The sequence below is a fragment of the Leopardus geoffroyi genome, chromosome B1 (assembly GCF_018350155.1).
Source record: "Leopardus geoffroyi isolate Oge1 chromosome B1, O.geoffroyi_Oge1_pat1.0, whole genome shotgun sequence".
NCBI lineage: Eukaryota > Metazoa > Chordata > Mammalia > Carnivora > Felidae > Leopardus > Leopardus geoffroyi.
In genome coordinates this window covers 205351822-205373020 of record NC_059327.1, presented here as the reverse complement: position 1 = coordinate 205373020, position 21199 = coordinate 205351822, and the positions used below count along the sequence as shown (strand labels likewise).

Genomic DNA, 21199 nt, shown 5'->3' with positions numbered 1-21199 from the left:
AAGGTCCAGAGCACCAGGGCGTCCGGGCTGGGCCGGGGGCCTGGTGGCGGCAGAGCCCAGACCCGCTCCCTCCACGCTCGCCCTTCCCGGGCTCAGGTCCTCCTGTCTTCCTGGCAGTCCCAGTTCTGCATCACTGTCCCCAGAAAACCCGCTGCTGGCCACGGGCGGGGGTCCACGGCGGCCCGGTCTCCGCTGCTCCCGGTGGCTGTAGTTGGGAAATAGTGCCGGTCGGACACCCTTTCTTTCACTTTGTAAACTAATATCCAACTTGACACTTCATGGATGTTTTACAGCTAAAACCAAAGTTTCTGACAGACGGCGTCAGCTCGGTCTTAGAGGCCGGCGCCTGGAAGAGGACGGGGTCGCAGCCTTCTGCAGGCTGCTGGCCTCCGAGGGGGGCGGGGGGCGGGGGAGGACGGTGAGCGCTTAGTGACCTGTCCGCAAGGGCAAGGTCGCGCCGGGTGCACGGGGCCACCGTGTCTGTGAGCTTGTGAGCACGGGTCCCAGATGCAGGACGTGAGAACGCAAGCCGGGGAAACCTTCTTATCTAGGGAAAAGGGACCAGAACGTGTCCTTGCTTACATGAAAAAAGGAACCACAGGACTAGGGCTGTCCAGGGGAGCGGGGAGCCGGGGGCCAGGTGGTCGTCTTTAAAGGCCCTCCTTCTGGGTATGTTGGACTTTCGAACCAGGTAAACGTGTGCTGCGATGATAGAGAATTCGATGGAAAACAATCCCTAAAAATGAGGGGTTTGGAGAAACTGCACCAGCTGCAGGCAGGGAGCCCCGGATGGTCCCTGTCACCTGAGTCCCCACGCAGCCCAGGGGCTCCAGAGCTGGCCTCAAGGTGCAGGTGACGGAGCTTCTGCAACACCCAGCCAGGGATTCCCACCCCTGCCAGCTGCCCTGCCCTCCCCTCCCCTCCCCTCCCCTCCAAGCTCCAACAGGCACCCTAGCCCTTCACCAGGCTTTCCCGGGCCAGGGGCTCTGGGGGCTTTGGGGTGCCCGTGACTCACAACCTGCTGTCCCTCCCCACCGGGCCTCCCTCCTGTCCTTTCCCAGCACCCAAGAGGAGCAAGGCTTCCAGGCCTGCGTGGGAGGGGGAGGGCGAGCAGGGTGGGGTGAGTGCACTCCCCTCAACGTGCCTGTTACAGAAGCTGCTCCGGGGCCCAGTTTGGCTAAAACCAAAACAAATGGTCCCACAAGTCCGGCGTCCTCCGAAAGGTGACAGTCTGGAAGGTACTTTCTGGCCAAATGGCAGACTGAGCCCTTGGGGAGGGGGCAGGCAAGGAGGGAGGGGGATTGGGGGCTGGGGGGTGTGGGGAGGAGGGTGCAGGAGGGGGGCAGGGATTGGGGGTGGAACTGGGGGACGGAGAGGGAAGGGGATTGGGGCCAGGGTGGACGGGGGACTCTGCCCCAAAGCTAGGCTATTTCCAGGCATAAGTGTCATCTTGTAATTAAGACAAGATGAGGAGCAAACTAAACACATGGTAGATAAGCTGTCAAATATCTACTCCGCAGGTATTGGGCGCACCGAGTCGAGGGGGTTGGGAACAACACGCAACCCTACTGGGCGCACCGCGCCGAGGGGGTTGGGAATAACATGCAAATAGCCTTCACAGGCACATTTGAACAGAATACATTAGAAAAGCGGGGCCGGTGCTGCCACCTGAGAGGCCTGCTCTCACGGTTTCACACCCACCCCTGCACGGAAGCCCTGTAGTGCATTGAAGAGGTTTGTCCCACCTGTAGAGGTAAGAGCTCAGTCCAGAGATGGGCCTGAGGCCCGGTCTGCACTCGCAAACACGCGGGTTTCTGGGCACCTTACTACCACTGGTGCTCAAGGACCTTCCCTGGGGGCCGAGTGCCAGCCCCCCCTCGCCCCCTCCCCACAGCACATCCTGGGTGGTGACCCTCAGACAGGTGACCAGGCCTCCGGTGGCCGTGAGGGGGCCGCTCCGCACTGCCGTCCCGCATGACAGAGCCCCGTGGGGCAGAGGGCCGCACACTGGAGGCACCCGGCGCTGCCCCCCAGGCCGCACGTGCGGGGCACGGCTGCCGTCTTTGTTCGCGGCAGGGATGGCACTATTATTCAGATATCTCATTTAGTTTTGCCTTTCCAGTGAAAATTATTAAACAATTTTTTTTATTATTAAGGTTTATTTATTTTTGAGAGAGAGAGAGACAGAGCGTGAGCGGGGGAGGGGCAGAGAGAGAGGGAGACATAGAATGCGAAGCAGGCTCCAGGCTCTGAGCTGTCAGCACAGAACCCGACGCGGGGCCCGAACCCGGACCGTGAGATCACGACCCGAGCCGAGGCCGGACGCTCAACCGACCGAGCCACCGATGTGCCCCGGAAGTTCTAAACACATCACACGATGCCATCCCAGGTCATCAGAAAAATGCTTTATTCAACGGCGTTACTTCATTCCACGCAGACGCACGCACGAGCACGTTTACTGCCTAATGCACACACGCCATGGCCGAGGGGGCCCGGAGGGCCAGGCCGGGGATGGGAGCTCGTTCACCTTCCGTGCGGGACTCCCTCGAGGCCAGCAGACCCTGCGGGAGCATGGACAGCCGTGACCCAAGGTGGACACGCCCGGGACCGCCACTCACGTCTCAGCCACTCATCAAAGCGCCGCGGCACGACCGTCAGGAACGCGCAACGCGTCGCGTCTGCTTCTGCCACACGCGCACGCGTGCGGGAGAAGCAGCTGCCCTCAGAGCAGGGCACACTTGCCTGCGTGCTGTCTCTGCAGCAGTGCGGAGATGCTGATGGGCTGCCTGGGGGCCGCTGCCTGGGAGCCCCCCAGGCTGGGCGAGCCCCCTCTTCCTGCTCGGCCTGGGGCCTGGGGCGCGGGCACCTGGGACAGCCCCTTGCCGGGGACAAGCAGCGGTGGGACCCTAGGAGTAAACCCGACAGACACAGAATCCTCAGCGACAGGGCCCCCCGGCCCCCCCCGCCCCCCCCCCCCATTGCATCGACCACGCCCCCTCGGAGCTTTCCAGTTCTTCGGTTTTAAAAAGCAAAGCATGAAGCGGTCTACACGACATAACCCTGCTCGGAACACACGCAGAGGGGTTTAAGAAGCAGACACAAAGGTCAGCGGCATGAACTGCAGTGAGTCAGGTGGTGGACACCTGGGGCGGGGACACTACCTGAGGGCCTGGGGCAGGTCCCTGTGACTTGGCGTCGGGCCGAGGGGCTGAGGGCCGCGGCGGGCGACGCTGCCTGCGGTGGACAGGAGCAAAAGGTGAACACGCGCGGCTCAGGGAAGACAAACACAGAGGCACGTCCCTCTGCCTTCGAGCCGCCCCCTGCCACGTCCCCGACATCCCGCACCCACACCCTTCCCGACCGGGCGGACGCACCCACAGGACTGGAACGGAACTCCTGGGATCCGGTGCTGTGGCCCCCGTGCCCGGCAGCTGCCCAGGGCACACCCGGACCGGACCGCCAGCCCCGCAGAGCCTCAGCCCGACACGGAGCTCTGGGCCGCAGGCTGGGCTGGGGAGGGCACCTGGGATGCAGACGGCTCAAGAAATGTGCGGAGCCCTGCTCTCTGTCCTACTCTGTCCCTGCTCCTGTCACTCAGAACCACTGGCAGGGAAAGGCGCTTTCACCAGCTTCTGGCTCTGAGTCCCTTAGCCCGAGGACCCGCTCTGGTCTCCGCCCACACCGCCAGGCTCCCGAATTTCTGCTGACATCCTCCTGACATCCTCCGTGCTAATAAGAAGCTTCTTTGAAAGACACAAACAGCCCCTGGCACGCATTAGTCACAGCAGAGAGTAAATCTGAAGACTACTATTGTTTAATACCCGAATTCCTTTGCATCCAAATCTTGGAGAATTTTAACAGAAGAATGGCAGGGAGAGCAGGGAAGACAGCATTCAGGCTCCCCGTGTTTCCTTTCACATTGAAGAAGCCGGATCAGAGAGGGGCAGCGCCTTTCCCAGGGCCGCACGGCACCCAGTGGCCAACAGGGACCTCGTGTCTCTGCCCACCGGCCGTGCCGCAGCACAATGGCTGAGACCAGAGACGCAAAATGACTCGTTACTTATCCCCTGTATTTTATGATGGTTTGACACCACGGGGCCTTGCTTATTCTGGGAAGACCACCCCTCCCAGGGCTAGCTGACTCCCAAAGAGTAACGATTCGTCTGTGCGCTGGCCTGTGACGTGAAATCTGAGTGCCCAGAGGTGCTCCCCATCACCTCCCCGCTCTGCCCTACCCCCACCCCCAAAACTGCTCAAATGATCCCAAGTAGCCAATCCCAAGCCGTCCTCACTGCCCACCACTCCTTCCCGTGAAGACCAGCCTCCCTGCTCCCTCTGCCCGTGGGCCCCTGTGGGGCGTGCCTGCCTCCTGCTGCCGGGGCTGTGAGGAAAACCTTGTCTCCTGCTGGGCTGGCCACACATCTCATCAGACAAGTCCCGGGACATTTTAACCCCAGCGCAACACAAACGGTAATAGCAGGTTACGTGCTCAACGCGCTACAGCCCACGGACACGGAGTCTTAGTTACTCTTTGCGGGACTCGTGGCGATGACGGTTATCAACAGAGATGAGGGAACCGAGGCCCCCGGAAGTGAACTCACAGGGCTTTGGGGTTGACGCCCCGCACGCGGCAGGTGGGAACCTCGTGACACACGGGGTCTGAGCGGGAACCCCGGCCACACGGGAACTCCAGAGCAGGGCGCGACCGAGCACTCGGGTGCTGGGGCGTATCCCCTGCTTCAGCCCCACTGGGACCGGGCGCTCAGACCGAGGTTCCCCGACCGACAAGACGGACAGCAAGTCAAGGCCCGTAGCTCCTGTTCCAGAAAGCCATGCCGTTCAATGAGGTTAGAAAGATTTCCATTGGCAAACGAGAAATTTGCGGTTTAGAGAGGACAAGTTCCCTTATCCAGAATACGGAAAACCTCATCGGCCTGTGGCGGCAGACGGACGAGCCCGCGCTGTTTCCTGAAGGAGGCACCAACGTGCCACCGAGGCAGGTGCTGGCGGGCGGTCGCTGAGGGGGAGGGGTCCTGGGCGGCGGGGAGCAGGGCGGCTGTGCCCGGGGCAGGGGGGAGCTCCCCGCCCCGTCAAGCGCGCTCGTGGGGAAGGGGCCCAGGCCGCGCAGGAGCCGGGACCAGCTGGACACAGACGTGAACCCCAGCACGGCCAGCCCACGGGGGCAGCCGGCACCCACACGTGGACCGGGTGGTGGCACAGCGAGGTGGGGACAGCCGGGGGCGGGCGGTGCCGAGCCGGCTCCCGCATGAGAGACGAGATCGTCTTAAGACGACAAGGCCGGAGGGCTCCCCGCTCGAGGAGGAAACCAGGGCGGCCCAGGGCAGCATGACTCACGGCCGACTTCTCGCCGGGCGGCAGCAGGAACCTCCACGGGCTGGAAGCGGCGGCCCACGGAGCCACGTCCAGGGAAGCGAGCCTCCGAGATGCACACGAAGTGAAGCCACTCAGACGTGGACAGAGACCGGGAGAACCCACCGCCAGCTGCCCTGCCCTACGACGACAGCGCGCTTCAGGCCGAAGGGAAAGGAGAGTGGCCAGTAACGAAGCCCCGGAGGTGGTCAAGTAAAGGGTGTGTACGTGTGCCTTTGTCTCAAGACCCTCAAGCAATGGGAGTTTAAAATCATTCGCGTGCCGTGTTCCTGGGTAACACCTGTGGATGCCGTATGCGTCCACACAGCACACGTGGTTATACGTCAACGAGACGGCACGCAGCAGGGGAGGGGTGTCGGGGGACAGTGTTGCTGAATCTCACCACAGTTAAGTCAGCTTTCACGTCAAGTACGTTGCGATGGGTGCGCGGCCTAATTCCTAGGCAATCACGGGAAATAACAACACGTTGCCGGAATATCAGCCGCAGAATCGAACGTGTGTCGATTCAGTGGGCTCGGCCACCCTGACACAGCACCCCAGGCCGGGGCCGGGCTTTACCAGCGGACACGGTCCTGGAGGCTGGCTGGCGTCCAGGAGGGCCTGTCCCCGGTTCCCCGCTGGCACCTTCTCTGTGTGCCCTCACCGACCTCTGGGGTGGGGAGCCAGTGAGCTCCCCGGTGCCTCCTTTCTTCGTTGCTGTTTTACGGTCTTGTTGACATAAATACAACGTGCTTTTTCCCCCTTCTTCTGGTGTCTCTTCTTATAAAGACACCAACCATATCAGACTGGGGTCCCACCCAAGGACCTCATTTACCTCTTAGAGGCTCAGTCTCCAGATACAGTCATGTGGCAGGGGGTTAGGGCTTTAACGTGAATTTTGAGGGGAAACGATCCAGCCCATAGCAAAATCGTACACTAAAAATATTTAATGCGAAAAAGGCAGTTAAGGAGATACAGACAATAAATCCCAAGACATACATAAAATAATAGCAAAATGGCAGACATACATGCAAACATACTAATAACTGTGTTAACTATCAGTGGACCAAGCAGTCCAGTCAAGAGGCAGGGATTTTAAGAATGAAACCAGGCAAGAAGGAAAACATCTCATACTGTCTGCAACAGGCACACTTTGCATTCAGACACAAATAGGCTGAACATTTTAAAATGGGAAAAGATACGCTATGCAAACCGTCACCAACCTAAAAATTAAATGAAGAAAATCCCACCATCAAACATAAGTACTGAGGCAGGAACGTATCAGTAGAAATGAGACCTGTATGCTGAAAACCGCAAAAGATCCCTTGGGTAAATCAGAGATGCAAGCGAGGAGACGTCACCAACGGATCCCGAGACTCAAAAGTCTTAAGATACCGGTTCTCCCCCAAACTGATTTGCAGATGCAATGTAACTGCTATCAAAATCTTAGCAGGATTTTTTGGTAGAATTTGACAAATGGATCTCACGATTAATGTAAAAACGCAAAGGACCTAGAACAGCCAAGATTATTTGGGTAAATTAAGAACAAAGTCAGACGGCTCCCACTGATTTCAAAATTTACAGTAAAGCAAGAGTAAGAAGATGGTATTTTGGGGGTGCCTGGGTGGCTGAGTCGGTTGAGCATCCGACTTTGGCTCGGGTCATGATCTTGCGGTCCATGAGTTGGAGCCCCGCGTCGGGCTCTGTGCTGACAGCTGGGAGACTGGAGCCTGTTTCAGATCCTGTGTCTCCCTCTCTCTGCCCCTCCTCCGTTCACGCTCTGTCTCTCTCAAAAATAAACATTAAAGGGGCGCCTGGGTGGCGCAGTCGGTTTAGCGTCCGACTTCAGCCAGGTCACGATCTCGCGGTCCGTGAGTTTGAGCCCCGCGTCGGGCTCTGGGCTGGTGGCTCAGAGCCTGGAGCCTGCTTCCGATTCTGTGTCTCCCTCTCTCTCTGACCCTCCCCCGCTCATGCTCTGTCTCTCTCTGTCTCAAAAATAAATAAAAACGTTAAAAATAAATAAATAAATAAATAAATAAATAAATAAATAAACATTAAAAAAAAACTTTAAAAAGATGGTATTTTTGAAATTTTTATTTATTTTTAAGTAATCTCTATACCCAACGTGGGGTCAAACTCAACGACCGTGAGATCATGAGTCACATGCTCCACCAACTAAGCCAGCCAGGCATCTCCAGGAACAGTATTTTGATTAGTGGAAGAGAATACACAGTGCAGAATACTTGGACAGGACCGACCAATGAACTTCAATGTTGGACTTCTTATATGCAGAATTACAACGGACTTTTACGTATGGAGCTTGTATCCTACAATCTTACCAACCTTGTTTATGATTCCTAGTATTCTTAAAGATCCCTCATGATTTTCTGCACACAAGGGCACACCGTCTACAATAAAGACACTCTACTCATTCTCACCCAATCGATGTGCCTTTCACTTCCTTCTCTGGCTTCCCTGCACTGGCTGGCGCCCTCAGTGGATGTCGGACAGGAGAGGGGCTGTGGACTGGGGGCATCTCACCACGTCCCCGGTCTCAGAGTACAGCATGATCCCTCTCAACAGTGCCTGGTCAGCTCTGGGCTTTCTGCAGATGCCCTTTACCTGGCGAAGAGGTTGCCTTTTATTACATGTTTCTTGAGAGTTTCTATAGTGAATGATTGTAGAATTTTGTCAAATGATCTGTTGAAAAGCTCTAATGTTTCCTAGGTCCTTTATTTCTACTAGTATACTAATCAGTCGATCTTCAGATGTCAAATAACCTTGAATTCATTGGATAAATCCCACTTGGTGATGGCATACAATCCTTTCCCTAGGTTGCTAGATTTGATTGCCTCATATGTTTTTGAAGAATTTTGTATCCGTATTCATAAGGAATACTGCTCAATTATTTTTCTTGTGCTGTCATTGGCTTTAAGATATTGCTGACCTTATGAAAACTGGAAAGTGTTCAGTCCCCTCCTATTTTCTAAAAGAACTCATATAGGACATTAGCTCATTAAATGTCACATAAAATTCACCCATAAAGTTATTGGGAAAAGGGCTTTTCTTTATGGAAAGATATTAAAATTACTAATTCAACTTCTTTTTTTTTTTAACATTTTTTTTTTAATTTTTTTTTCCAACGTTTATTTATTTTTGGGACAGAGAGAGAGCATGAACGGGGGAGGGGCAGAGAGAGAGGGAGACACAGAATCGGAAACAGGCTCCAGGCTCTGAGCCATCACCCAGAGCCCGACGCGGGGCTCGAACTCACGGACCACGAGATCGTGCTGGCTGAAGTCGGACGCTTAACCGACTGCGCCACCCAGGCGCCCCATTAATTCAACTTCTTGATGGAGGTCTATCCAGATTTACTATTTCTTCTTGAGGTAGTTTTGATAATGTCTTGATAGGAATTTATTCATTTCACGTAAGTCATCCACTTTGGTAGTATAGATGTATTCGCAATATTCTTATAACCCTTTTAATATCTGTAGGGCGTATAGTGGTACTCCTGGTACTGGTAATTTGTGCTTTCTTGGTCACTGTAGGTAAAAAGTTTACCAATTTTGCTCATCTTTTCAAAGGACAAGCTTTAAGCTCCACTGACTCTTCTCTGAGAGTTTTCTATTTTATACATTTCAAATTTATTTCGTTGTAGTTAGCTCCCTAAGGTGGAAGATCACTGGTTTTAGGCCTCCTTCCTTTCTCATGCATTTATTTTTTTTTAATGTTGTTTTTTTCTTTTTAACTTATTTTTGAGACAGAGAGACAGAGCAAGTGGGAGAGGGGCAGAGAGAGAGAGAGGGAGACACAGAATCTGAAACAGGCTCCAGGCTCTGAGCTGTCAGCACAGAGCCCGACATGGGGCTCAAACTCACGAACTGTGAGATCATGACCCAAGCCGAAGTCAGACGCTCAACTGACTGAGCCACCCAGGCGCCCCTCTCACACAAGCATTTAAAGCTATACATTTCCCTCTAAGCACTGCTTCACCTGCATCTCGTATATTTTGATATGTTGTATTTTCTTTCATTCATTTTCTGGTGTTACTAGCGATTTTTTCTCCTTGATCCATTAAAAGCTATAATTGTGTTAATACTTGTTTTATTATCAGATTTTCCTTCTGCTGACTTCCAATTTAATTCCACTGTAGTCTGAAAATACACTTTACGTGATCATGGTCCCTTTAAAGGTGTTGGGACTTGTTTTGTATCCTGGTATGTGGCCTACCCTGCAGAGTCCCCCTTTGCCCTGGCAAGGAACGCACGCCGTGCTGTTGTCAGGTGGGGGACAGTGCCGTTCACGTTACTGGAGCGGGGAACTGAAATACCCAAATCTCAACGGTTGAATTAACCATCTCCGCTTTTGTCAGTTTTGACCTTATGTACTTTCCATTTTGGTGTGTCTACACTAGTAATTATTGCGTCTTCTTGGTGTGTTGACCCTTTAATCATCATGAAATGCCCTTCCTGGCCTCTGGTAATACTTACCTTAAAACACCTGCTTTGTCTGATGTGAAAATAGCCTCCCTAGCCCTGCACTTGCTATACCTTTTCCCATAATTTTTCTATTTGTCTCCTTGAATCTACAAGTGTGCCTTCTGTCAGGGTAGCTCTTGTGCCGTCTGGCAATCTCCGCTCTTCCACTGGGGTGTTTAGTGCGTTCACATTTAATGTCGGCCCCGATGGATCAGATCTGTGTGTGGCCACGATGCTATTTGTTTCCTTTTACCTTCCTGGTCTAGCTGCCCCATCAACCTCTGAGAAGAGAGCGCGGAGATCTCGAAAACCGAGTCTATTCCCTTCCCTCTCGTCTGCTTCTGCTTCGTTGATCACCTCTGTTGTTGCGTGCGTACCGCCGAGACGTCGCTCGTCTCCGGAAACGTCCTTTGTCCAAAACCACTTTGTTCGTTTTTCTCACCGTGGCTCCAGCTCATCTGCTTACTGTCCACACGGTGCGGTTTCCACCCTGTCCTCCGCTTCCCTGTGCTGCTGGATTACAGGCCTCCGGCGGACAGCGCGTGGCTACAGCTTCTCCACCCGGTCTGACAAGCTCTGCCTTCTCATCGGTCTTTAGTGCTCGTGATGAAGGGAAGCACTGATGGAATCTGGTTTGTACCTATTCTGCGACTTCTCATCTACGGTCTCATGTGTCTTTTCCCTTCTAGTCTGCCTTGCCTTCTTTTGTGGCAAACGGAATTCCTCTCGACTTAACTGTGTCTTTGAAGTCACGTTTGTTTGTGTTTACTTGAAACAAATCGACTTCCAGGTAAGGCTGACTTCATTCTGCCGGGCTGTGTCACCTCTGCTCCGACGCGGCCCTGTCCCCCTCTCTGTGCGTACCGCCCCAGGTGCTGGTTTGTTGTGTTACACTTGCCACTTCCACCAACTCAGGTCTGCAAAGTACCAGAGAATGAGACCTGTTCCCTCCAGTCCCGTCAGTGTGTATCCTCCGCTCAGTGCCTCCCATTGGATTTCCTACAGGGCAGGTCTGCTAGCGACCCTTGTTTGAGTTACTCTGTAATGTGTTTATTTTGTCTCAACTCGATTTTTTTAATGTTTATTTGAGAGAGAGTGAGCGTGGGGGAGGGGCACAGAGAGAGAGAGAGAGAGAATCCCAAGCAGGCTTCAAGCTGTCGGTGCAGAGCCCGACGTGGGCCTCAATCTCAGGAACCGTGAGATCATGACCTGAGCCGAAATCAACAGTCAGAAGCTCCACCAACTGGGCCACCAGGCACCCCTGTTTTGTGTAAACTTTTAAAGGAGAATTCTATTAGATACAGAATTCTTGGCTGACCCAGGCCTGGGGGGTCTCTCAGCCTCTGTTAGAATTGAAGGTCTAGAACTCCTAAAACTGCTGAAGACAGAAAAGACAAGGAAAGTGACTGAGACACAGCGGCTGTATGAGATGCGGGGTATCCTCACAGGGGACTCTGAGCCCGAGAGCAAACAAGGCTTCTCAACGGTCAAGGGCAGAACCATGCTGACGCTGAGCTGCCTGCAGGCTGTGCTGGTGCTGTGAGCACCCCTGTCCTTTGTGGGGGGGCTGGGGCGCCATGCCTGCAACATGCTCTCAGAGGTTCAAAGAAACACAGACTATAAAGGGTAGGCAGCAAATGTGGCAAAATCTTAACAGTTGGGGAATCTGGGTAAGGGGAACAGGGAGTTTCTCGTACTTTTCTTACCATTTTTCTGGGTTATTTCAGAAATATCTTCAAAACAAATTATACAAATACCAGGTTGGGACACTCATATTACAATATATCTCAAAATACACTGTAGAGATTTTGGAGAAAGATAAATATTAAGAACTAGAATAAAATGATATAGGTCTGGAAAAAATCTGTCCAAACAGAAATGGAAGCAAACAAAAATTAACAGATTTGAGAACATAAAAATGTTAAGCATTTATGGCACAAAAACAGACACTCAGATCAATGGAACAGAACAGAGAACCCAGAAATGGACCCACAAACATATGGCAAGCTAATCTTGGACAAAGCAGGAAAGAACATCCAATGGAATCAAGACAGTGTCTTCAGCAAGTGGTGCTGGGAAAACTGGACACCGACATGCAGAAGAATAAACCTGGACCACTTTCTTACACCAGACACAAAAAGAAACTCAAAATGGATGAAAGACCTAAACGTAAGACAGGAAGCCATCAAAATCCTCGAGGAGAAAGCAGGCAACAACCTCTTTGATCTTGGCTGCATCAACCTCTTACTCAACATGTCTCCAAAGGCAAGGGAAACAAAAGCAAAAATGAACTACTGGGACCTCATCAAAATAACAAGCTTCTGCACAGCGAAGGAAACAATCAGCGAAACTAAAAGGCAACTGACAGAATGGGAGAAGATATTTGCAAACAACATATCAGATAAAGGGTTAGGATCCAAAATCTACAAAGAACTTATCAAACTCAACACCCCAAAACCAAATAATCCAGTGAAGAAATGGGCAAAAGACATGAACAGACACTTCTCCAAAGAAGACATCCAGATGGCCAACAGATGCATGAAAAGATGCTCAACATCACTCATCATCAGGGAAATACAAATCGAAACCACAATGAGATACCACCTCACACCCGTCAGAATGGCTAACATTAACAACTCAGGCAACAACAGATGTTGTGAGGATGTGGAGAGAGAGGATCTCTTTTGCAGTGTTGGTGGGAATGCAAACCGGTGCAGCCACTCTGGAAAACGGTATGGAGGTTCCTTAGAAAATTAAAAATACAGGGGCGCCTGGGTGGCGCAGTCGGTTAAGCGTCCGACTTCAGCCAGGTCACGATCTCGCCGTCCGTGAGTTCGAGCCCCGCGTCGGGCTCTGGGCTGATGGCTCAGAGCCTGGAGCCTGTTTCCGATTCTGTGTCTCCCTCTCTCTCTGCCCCTCCCCCGTTCATGCTCTGTCTCTCTCTGTCCCAAAAATAAATAAACGTTGAAAAAAAAAAAAAAAAAAGAAAATTAAAAACACAACTACCCTATAACCCAGAAATTGCACTACTAGGCACTTATCCAAGGGATACAGGTGTGTGTTTCGAAGGGACACATGCACCCCCATGTTTATAGCAGCACTATCGACAACAGCCAAAGTATGGAAAGAGCCCAAATGTCCGTCGATGGATGAATGAATAAAGAAGATGTGGTGTGTGTGTGTATATATATATACACATACACACAATGGAGTATTACTTGGCAATCAAAAAGAAGGAAATCTTGCCATCTGCAACTACATGGATGGAACTGGAGAGTATTATGCTAAGTGAAATTAGTCAGAGAAAGACAAGTATCCTAGGACTTCACTCGTGTGAGAAATTTAAGATACAGAACAGATGAACATAAGGGAAGGGAAGCAAAAATAAGATAAAAACAGGGAGGGGACAAAACATAAGAGACTTAAATATAGAGAACAGAGTTGCTGGAGGGGTTGTGGGAGGGGAGATGGGCTAACTGGGCAAGGGGCATTAAGAGGACACCTGCTGGGATGAGCACTGGGTGTCACATGTAGGGGATGAATCAGTGGAATCTACCGAATTCATTATTGCACTGTGTGCTAACTAACTTAGATGTAAATTTAAAAAAATAATAAAAAAATGTTAACCATCTAAAATTAAAAAAAATCAAATATAAAATTAAACAGCAAATCGGATAAAAGATGGATATCCTTCATCTTGAGGATTTCATACACGTGAAGGACAAAAGGGAAAAAGAGGTAATTCACAGTCAAAAGCAAGAAATGACTAAAATGAGGACACTCAGGATCACAGTCACAGCATGAGGACCTGTCCCTTCCAGGCGCATAGGGCAGGACACGCACGAGGCAGGCCCCCCTCCCCTGTGTCACTTCTCGACTCTGATCGATACATCTGGAAGCATTTAGGATGTTCACTGCGTTCCCTTTGGAAACATGCGCCAGGGAGAGGACCCAGTGAGGTCCGGGGTCCCACAAGCCCCCGCCCGGACAGTGAGGGGCAAGAGGAGGGAAGGGCGCAGCCAGGCTGGGCGGGCAGACACGGAAGGGAAGCAGGGCAGGAAGCTCCCATTCGTGCGGCCTCCACGCCCGAGTCCTGTGAAGGCAGATGTGACCCCCACAACCACGTGGGAACAGTGCACATGCCAGGGCCTGCAGGCCCTGCCCTGCTCCCCACAAAGGTGAGCGGCGAGGCAAGAGCCGGCACCTAAGGGGACCGCGACCTCGGACACCACGGAAACACGGCATCGTGTGTCACAAGTTCTCACTGGGGTGTGACAAGGAGCTCCATCCGGGGGAACTGGCTCAACTGGGCAACTCCATCCATGGTGGTGGGGGGTGGGGGGAGGGAGAGGGGAGCCGCATCGCGAGCTGGATTCTCTAGAAGCTGGCACAACAGGCCTGAGGGGGGCTGAGGGCAGGGAAGGGGCACAAGAGGCTGTGAGCAGGGTGGACGCCCAGGATGGGGTGCCGCTCAGGCGTGGAAGTGCCGCGGAGAGGCCCCCGGAGCAGGTGCTGGGGGCCCCAAGCCCACTCGGCTGCGTGGGTGGCAGCCAGAGGCGCCAGATGCGACCACGTAGCCTGCCTGTGGGCCCTCCTCCGAGGCAGTTGCTAGAATATCCCCTCCAGCAAGAAGCAAAGGTGAGGCGGAGAGCAGAGAAGCAAACGGGGTCACACATCACGAATGTGAGGGTCTCCCTCACGGGCCTAAGCTCGGGGGCTTGCTGAGGGCATGAAGGCGACAGCAGAGGGGCCGGGCGGGGGGCGGGGGGTGGCGCTCACCCTGCTCCCGCTGGGAAGGGGCCTGAGCCTGCGGTGGGCACGGGCACTTGCTCTGGAAACCCACTCGTGACTCCCACACCCGCCAGGAAGGGACCATCTTGCCGAGACGGAGACATCTTGCTGGGACAAGAGTACTCGTGAAGGGTCCCCAACGGGCCCAGCAGCCACACCGTTTTGGGGAACAGGTCACTGCCCACGCTGACTTCGTGGCAGGACAGCGCTGCCCTGGGTGGGTTCCACTGGGTTCCCTTCTGTGGCAGGCAGTTCCGTGGCATGTCCATTTGGGGCAGGGGACAGGGACCCCCATCCATTTGGGGCAGGGGACAGGGACCCCCGCTTACCCATGCGTCCATCATGAGGCGGGCTGATCAGAGAGATTCTTGCCGGGCCAGCCGTGACCTCAGGCTAAGCGTGTAGAAAGAAAACAAGTCAGTTCCTGGAGCTGCCCGTTCCGAGGGCCAGACCCACCCCATTTACCGCGAACCACCGGCTCCAGGCCCACAAGGGCAGGGCGCCCCCACTCCGCTCCCCGGTCCCAGAGGGCTCGCAGCAACGGGGGGGGGGGGGGGTGTTGCTGCACCAAGCGCTTCCAAGAATCTCAGAAGAGAGGAAACGTCAAGTCCTTGGCTGAGGTCAGGAATGTTGAAATCCCACACAGATCCTCATTTTGGGCTCATGATCTTGTCACCCTGCGCTCCGGTGTTGACAGGGTGTTCTCGCTCGCAGGGAGCCAGCTCTGGCCGCCCTGGTTGTGTTCCCCAGGGGCGGCCCCCCCCCCACCGATCCCCTGAGGATGGCACGCTGGCACTGTCACTCGTGATGGGGGGCCTCCTCCGACCACAGAGGCGACGCCAGGCGTGCAGGCCAAGCGCTCCCTTCGCTGCCATGGCCGTCCTGGTCTCACTCCCGTGGCCCCTGACAAGCCCGGCTCCCACCGGTCTGTCTCCAGACCCGGCCACCATCCCCTGTGCCCATCTTCCCAGTTCCCACCCCGGCACACCCACCCCTGCGGCCCCCTGCAGGGTCCCCTCTGCGACCCCGCCTGGAGGGCATGTCCATCAACTGCTTGCTCACGCCCCTGACAGCTTGACAGCTTCCGGGTGAAGTGTCCCTCCCCGGCCACGGGTCACGTGACAGTGGTGGGCTTGGCAGCTGTCCTCCCGCGGGCTAGAGCTCTGGTCCCACCACACTTGGTCCTTCCCATCGGCCCGTCCCCCCTCCCCCACCCCGGGGTGCCCCCTCCACAGCCACGGGCTGAGTCGGGGTGCGCAGATGTCCCGTGCGCCCCTGCCGCCGGCCCTTTGCACCTGCTCCTCTCGCGGTCCCGACCCGCACCTCCGTCCGGCCTGCTCTGCACATCGTTGCCACATGTGCCCCCTGCACGCCAGCTCTCAACAGCGGGCAGAGCGTTCGCCACTCCAACAGGAGAACTCGGCACAGCGCGACGGCGGAAGTCACTCCGCTGAGTTAGAATCGGGTAACTGGTCTCTTCTCACCTTGGCTTCTACCAGCAAGGGTTTCTATTTGCTGGGTCAGCTCTCGAGGCTCCTGTGTCAGGGAGGATCCAGTAACAGGTGAAGAAAAAGGACCTGGAGACACGGCCGGCCGGCCGGGCTGTGCAGGCACAGGGCTGAGCACGGGGCTGCGGCGGGCGCCCCGGGTCCCGGTGAGGACCCGTGCTCTGGAGCACGACCGGGAGCCGCGGCCTAGGATGGGTGTTCGCGAGGGCCCCACTGAGCAGAGCAGGGCAGACCCACCCCAGGCGGCACAAGGAAGCCGAGACGCCCCACGGAGGCGGACCACGCCAGGCTGCACTTTGCAGTGTGGACCACAGAGACCGCAAGCGGCAGATGTCTGCGAGGAGGGTGTGTTCCACGTGTCCAGGCGCTCCCACGGGGGCTCCCACGGGCACTTCCATAAGCGCTCCCACGGGGGCTCCCACGGGGGCTCCCACAGGGGTTCCCGTAGGTGCAGCTTCGAGGCCCTCCCTCTATCCACAACTTGCTCACGGAGAGTTCTTCCTGCCAGAGAGCAAATACTCTAGAAAGATCTAGCACTTCCCGGGTGTCAGGAGAGTATGGAAAACTCTGAGTCCAAACCTCCCCTCCAGGGTGTCTGCGGTCCGTGTCCTGAGGCTGCCCCCCAGAGAGCAGCCCCGCGTCCTGCCGGTGGTTTCGGCGCATCCCGGGATGCCGCGTGGAAGCTGCCGGTTCCGCGTCTGTCCGCACAGTGTCTCTGCGTTCCCGATGGCTGACGTGTTTCTCTTTGGGCTCTCCCTCAAGTCGGTTCTCGCACTTTACCGCCCCCCTCGTTAACGCGTGCCGTAGAGCAGGCCTTCACTGGATACCTGGGCGTTGTCATTTCCCTGTTCACGCCGGCCGACCGTCCCGGGTAGGAAGCTGCGGGCCGGTGTCCACGTCTGACACGCCATCGGCGCCCTGTGCACCTGCAGGCTGTGTGTCTCTCGCCTGCTCTCCCAGGACCCCGGGGTTGGCCAGGGCAGCAGGTGGGAGGGGGACAAGGCCCTCTACGCCCCAGGCAGCTGACCCCAGGCTGCTTGTGCCAGGTGTCCTGTGGTGGGCGTGGCACCTTCTCGACCAGCCGGCCGCAGTGCCCTCACCCTGCTTCCCCTGCAGCCGTGGCCACTCACCCTGGATGAGCCCGCAGGGGCGGGGACCTCTCCTAAACCACCAGACAAGAACCCTCAGGGCAGCCCCACACCGGGGCCGGAGTCCTGTGCTCCCCTCCGCGCCCTGCCCCGGGCCGGCTGTGCCATCCAGGGTCTCTGGGCCCGGGGCGGGGTTCCCGGGACACAGCCGTCACCCTGCCCCCACTCCAGGGCTGATGGCGTCCGGGGGCCGGGCGAGGGGGTGGACAAGTTTCGGGGGCACTTGCGTCCTGCTCTGGTCCAAGGCGGGCAAACCATGGCCCGGAGCCCGATTCTGTGGATAAAGTCTTACTGCCAGGCAGCCGTGCCCGTTCGCCTCCATCCTGGAAGCCTCACCTCCCGGAGGCCTCGGGGCAGAGCCTCAACTACTCCCAACCTGCCCTGGACGGCAGCAGGCGCTACCCCCGGTCCAGCACCTCACTGCAGCTTCGAGACTGTGGGCTGTGTTCTGGTCCCTCAACTGTAACAGCCGGGACATGGGGGATCAACTCAGGACGTCAGTCTCTAATCTCCAAAACAAGGCCACACGTGGGTGAGGCTGAGTCCAGGCTCCGGGGCGCCAAGGCCAGCAGGTGGTGCGTGGGGGCCGGGATCCACAGGGCAGGGAGGAGGTGCACCCGCAGGCTCCCTCTCAGACGTGACGGGGGATGGTGAGACAGGAGGGTGGGGCGGAGAGCCGGGCACGGAGGGGAGGCGCACGCCGGCACAGCCACCGGGGACTGGGGCTTCCCCTCCACCCCAGCTCTGAACGGCTTTGCGTTCCTACCCGCTTATCCTGGAATCCAGATTCCTCCTTAATCTGCTTGCAGGACGGCCCCCGTGGAAATGAGCACTACTCCTCGCTAACCAACCTGAACACCTGCGTGCATGTCACGGGGCGACCGGGAGACCGAGCTCCCACGTACCGGGTGTTCGCGGACAAGCAGCACCAGGCGGTGTCTGAGTCACCAACACCGAGTCCGTGCGCACCAGGTCGCTCCCTCTGGGGACCCGCTTCCCCGTCCTCTATCCTGAGCCTCCTGGCGTCTGGCCTTGGGTGGGGGGTGGGGGAGTCCCAGGCCGCGCTCCATCCGGGCCAGGCACCGACGGCCGGAACTTCCGGCCGTGTCTCCTCTGGCCTTGCCCCTCTCCAAGTGGGAGCCCTGCCTCTATTCAGGGGCCTCGGGGTCTCCAAGCCTCTGCCTTTCTTGGCCGGACCGGCTTTATCCTGACTTCACTCAGCCTCCCTTCCTTCTTCCCCACCTGCCGCTCACAGAAGGGAGTGTGCTCGAAACCGTCACCCAGGACCTGCTTCGCGAACCACATCCCCGCCCAGCACAGGATGAAGAGACCCCGCTGTGATCCGTCCCTGGGGCCTTGAATGCTTGTGCTTCCTGGAGCTGCGAAAACCACAGACACCGTACGCGGGACGAGGTGGGACCCAGGGAGCAGGTGTACTTACTTTTCTCGCTGGGGAAGGAGTGAGGTCGACCTGCATGGACTCCACCCTGTTAAATGACAAGGGGCCAGGGGCCAGGGGCTCGTCAGCGATGCAACACCACCAACCGAGACTCGCGCCACGGGACCTACGCTCACCTCCGGACCCCGTGCTGTCGGCCCGCCTGCCTCGCTGGCCAGCGCCCACGCCCACAGAAGCCTTGTCGCCTGGGCGCCGGCCTGCCCACTCCATAGCCCCCTCCCGGCCCTCGTCCTCGCTCCTCTAATCGGGCCTGAGCTCCTGCAAGGCGGCGACAGGAGTAAACATCCTTTTTCCTTTCCTTAACGCTTACTGCCCGACCCACACGCTTCACGCAATGAACACTCAACAAGCGTTCGTTCTGACTGAGCCCGAGTCTGACAGGGACGCACCACTCGGGCAGCCTCGTAGGAGAAAGAGCAGAAGAGAAAGGACAAGAAAGGGCGGGAAAGTGAGCTACTGAGCTCCTGCAGGGCGGGCCCGCTGGACAAAGCCAAGGTGAGGGGCGCAGCTCCCCTCAGCCAGGGTGGGTCGGGGTCCGGGGGAGCCACCCGCCCAGCTGCGGTCTCTCGTCCTAGTTTCGTCTGTGCTGGATTAGTCTCCGAGCCGCCTCCCCTGGCCTGGCCATCCCGGTCACAGGTCAGTCCCAGGGTTGACACCCGTTGGCGCGGTGTGGTCGCAGGATGCCCCCCAACCAATCGCTAGGACTGTGGGGACAGAGTTGTGACCGGCCAGCCAGGACCACACACCTGATTGTGAGGCTGCGTCCCGCGGGGCAGGCAGGAGCCAGAGGGAGGGGCGAGGTGCCATGTCCTGCACTCGACTCAGGGTCCCTGCCTGTCCACTGCTGACTGGCAGGGTTGGGGTGGCGGTGAGGAGACGTGCAGGGTGGAGGGAGGAGGGGAGGACCGGAGGCACGTCAGAGGACGGGCTGTGCGACCCGCCGGAGCCGGCCAGTGACGGTCAGGGACACTGGGGCCGCCCCGCCGCACACGCCCCTGTTGGAGGCTGACGAGTCAGGGGGCCGGAGGTGCCCGCCTGGCCGGGCCGAAGGAGCTGCAACAGGGGTCTGAGCGTCAGGCCGCGTTCGCCGGCCTGGCTGCCTCTTCACATCCCTCCCAGCTCAGGCCCCGTGTCACTTACTCGAAACTGGAGTTTTTATTGTGCTGAAAGCTGTCTGCTGTGACAATCTCATACTACACAGATAGAGAGGGGGTGCTAATCAGCCGCAAACGTTTACTTCAACGTAACCCATCCCGGTTACAATCGTAAGTCGACAAACACAGCCAGATGCCCCACAGGTGCCCCGGCCCCCAACCCTCGCCAGCTTCCCCCCCCCCCACACACACACACAGCCCTGAGGAGCCCCCCGAGGACAGGCAAGCGGCCTGTGGCTTGCTCTATTGGCTGCGCCCGGTGCTGCGAACAAGCAGGTGCTTGACTACGGGTCGGGGGCAGGCAGCCACCTGCCTCTGCGGTGTGGGGACCTCGAACCTCTGAGGCCCTCGCTCCTGCCCGCGGCCTCCGTGAAACCAGTGTGCTCTGTGCCGCCCCCCCCGCCCCAGGACATGAAGGTAACAGACAGCCACCAGGACCAGCGCCCCCCCCACCCCCCGCGGGTGAGTGTGCACCATGCCGCCCCACCTGGGCTCCTCCTGCTCTGGCGGGGAGGGGGGGGACTGGCAGATGCCGTCTGGGAGGGGCGCTCCCCCGGGGAACGTGTGCGGAGCCCGCCCGCGGGACGGGACGAACCCCCCTGGCCCAGGCCGGGCAGAACAGGCAGATCTGGACCCCGAGGAGTCAGGTGCGGGAGAACCACCACCTGGGACGCGCCTACACAGAAGGTGGCGACAAAGATAAGCTAACACCACGGTGGTGAAGATGACCAGGAGCGTTCTAGAAATGGAAAGCTGAACAGCCAAAACGGACCTGAGACGGAGAAGGTGTGCCGCAGGCAGCTGAGCAGAGCACCGGGACTGGGGGCCGAGGAAAGCACAGGGAGGCTGCAGGGACAGAAGCTACCTGGGAGCAGCTCTGTGCCCAGGCCTGCCAGGCTCAGAACCACGGGGCACAAGGACGCGGGAGAAGAGCAGGATGTGGCAAGGTGGCGGCTGTGAGTGGCCAGAACTCACGGAAGACACGGTTCCCCAGAAAGAAAGCAAACTATTCACCCGGAGGGATGGATCGGAGACCCCGCGCAGGCGCCTGGCACTCTCTGCCGTGCCGCTCCCCTCCCCTCCTCTCCCCTCCCCTCCCCGAACTGAGCAGGGCTGCGCACCCCCACGTCCCTCAGGCTCTCCGAGTCTCCTGCTGTGATCTCTTGGGAATGCGGCAGGACCCCTGAGCACACCCTCACACTGGTGTCGGCTTGGGGGCTCCTTCACCCCAGACGGGGCCCCAAGGTGGCGGAGCGACTTCCAGAGGCCCAACGTGACAGGGCAGCAA

The 21199-nt window shown here is 57.0% G+C and overlaps 1 protein-coding gene across 4 annotated transcripts in view; it reads right to left on the bottom strand.

Annotated features, from left to right (window-relative positions):
* Positions 1–2385: 2385 nt before the first annotated feature.
* RNF212 (ring finger protein 212) overlaps positions 2386–21199 on the bottom strand; it is a 42783-nt gene continuing 23969 nt past the window's right edge. For 2 of the 4 annotated variants that reach the window (XM_045474886.1, XM_045474890.1), the window contains 8 exons: positions 20399–20587; positions 19898–19950; positions 19753–19810; positions 18740–18785; positions 14972–15035; positions 3162–3234; positions 2743–2906; positions 2386–2561 (listed from right to left, as the gene is read on the bottom strand). In XM_045474886.1, coding sequence (XP_045330842.1) covers positions 2524–2561; positions 2743–2906; positions 3162–3234; positions 14972–15035; positions 18740–18785; positions 19753–19810; positions 19898–19950; positions 20399–20587 — 685 coding nt within the window. In that variant the 3' untranslated portion in view covers positions 2386–2523. Of the gene's footprint in view, positions 2562–2742; positions 2907–3161; positions 3235–5164; positions 5830–14971; positions 15036–18739; positions 18786–19752; positions 19811–19897; positions 19951–20398; positions 20588–21199 lie in introns of those variants that run through there. The other 2 variants (XM_045474888.1, XM_045474887.1) reach the window with 2 other exon arrangements.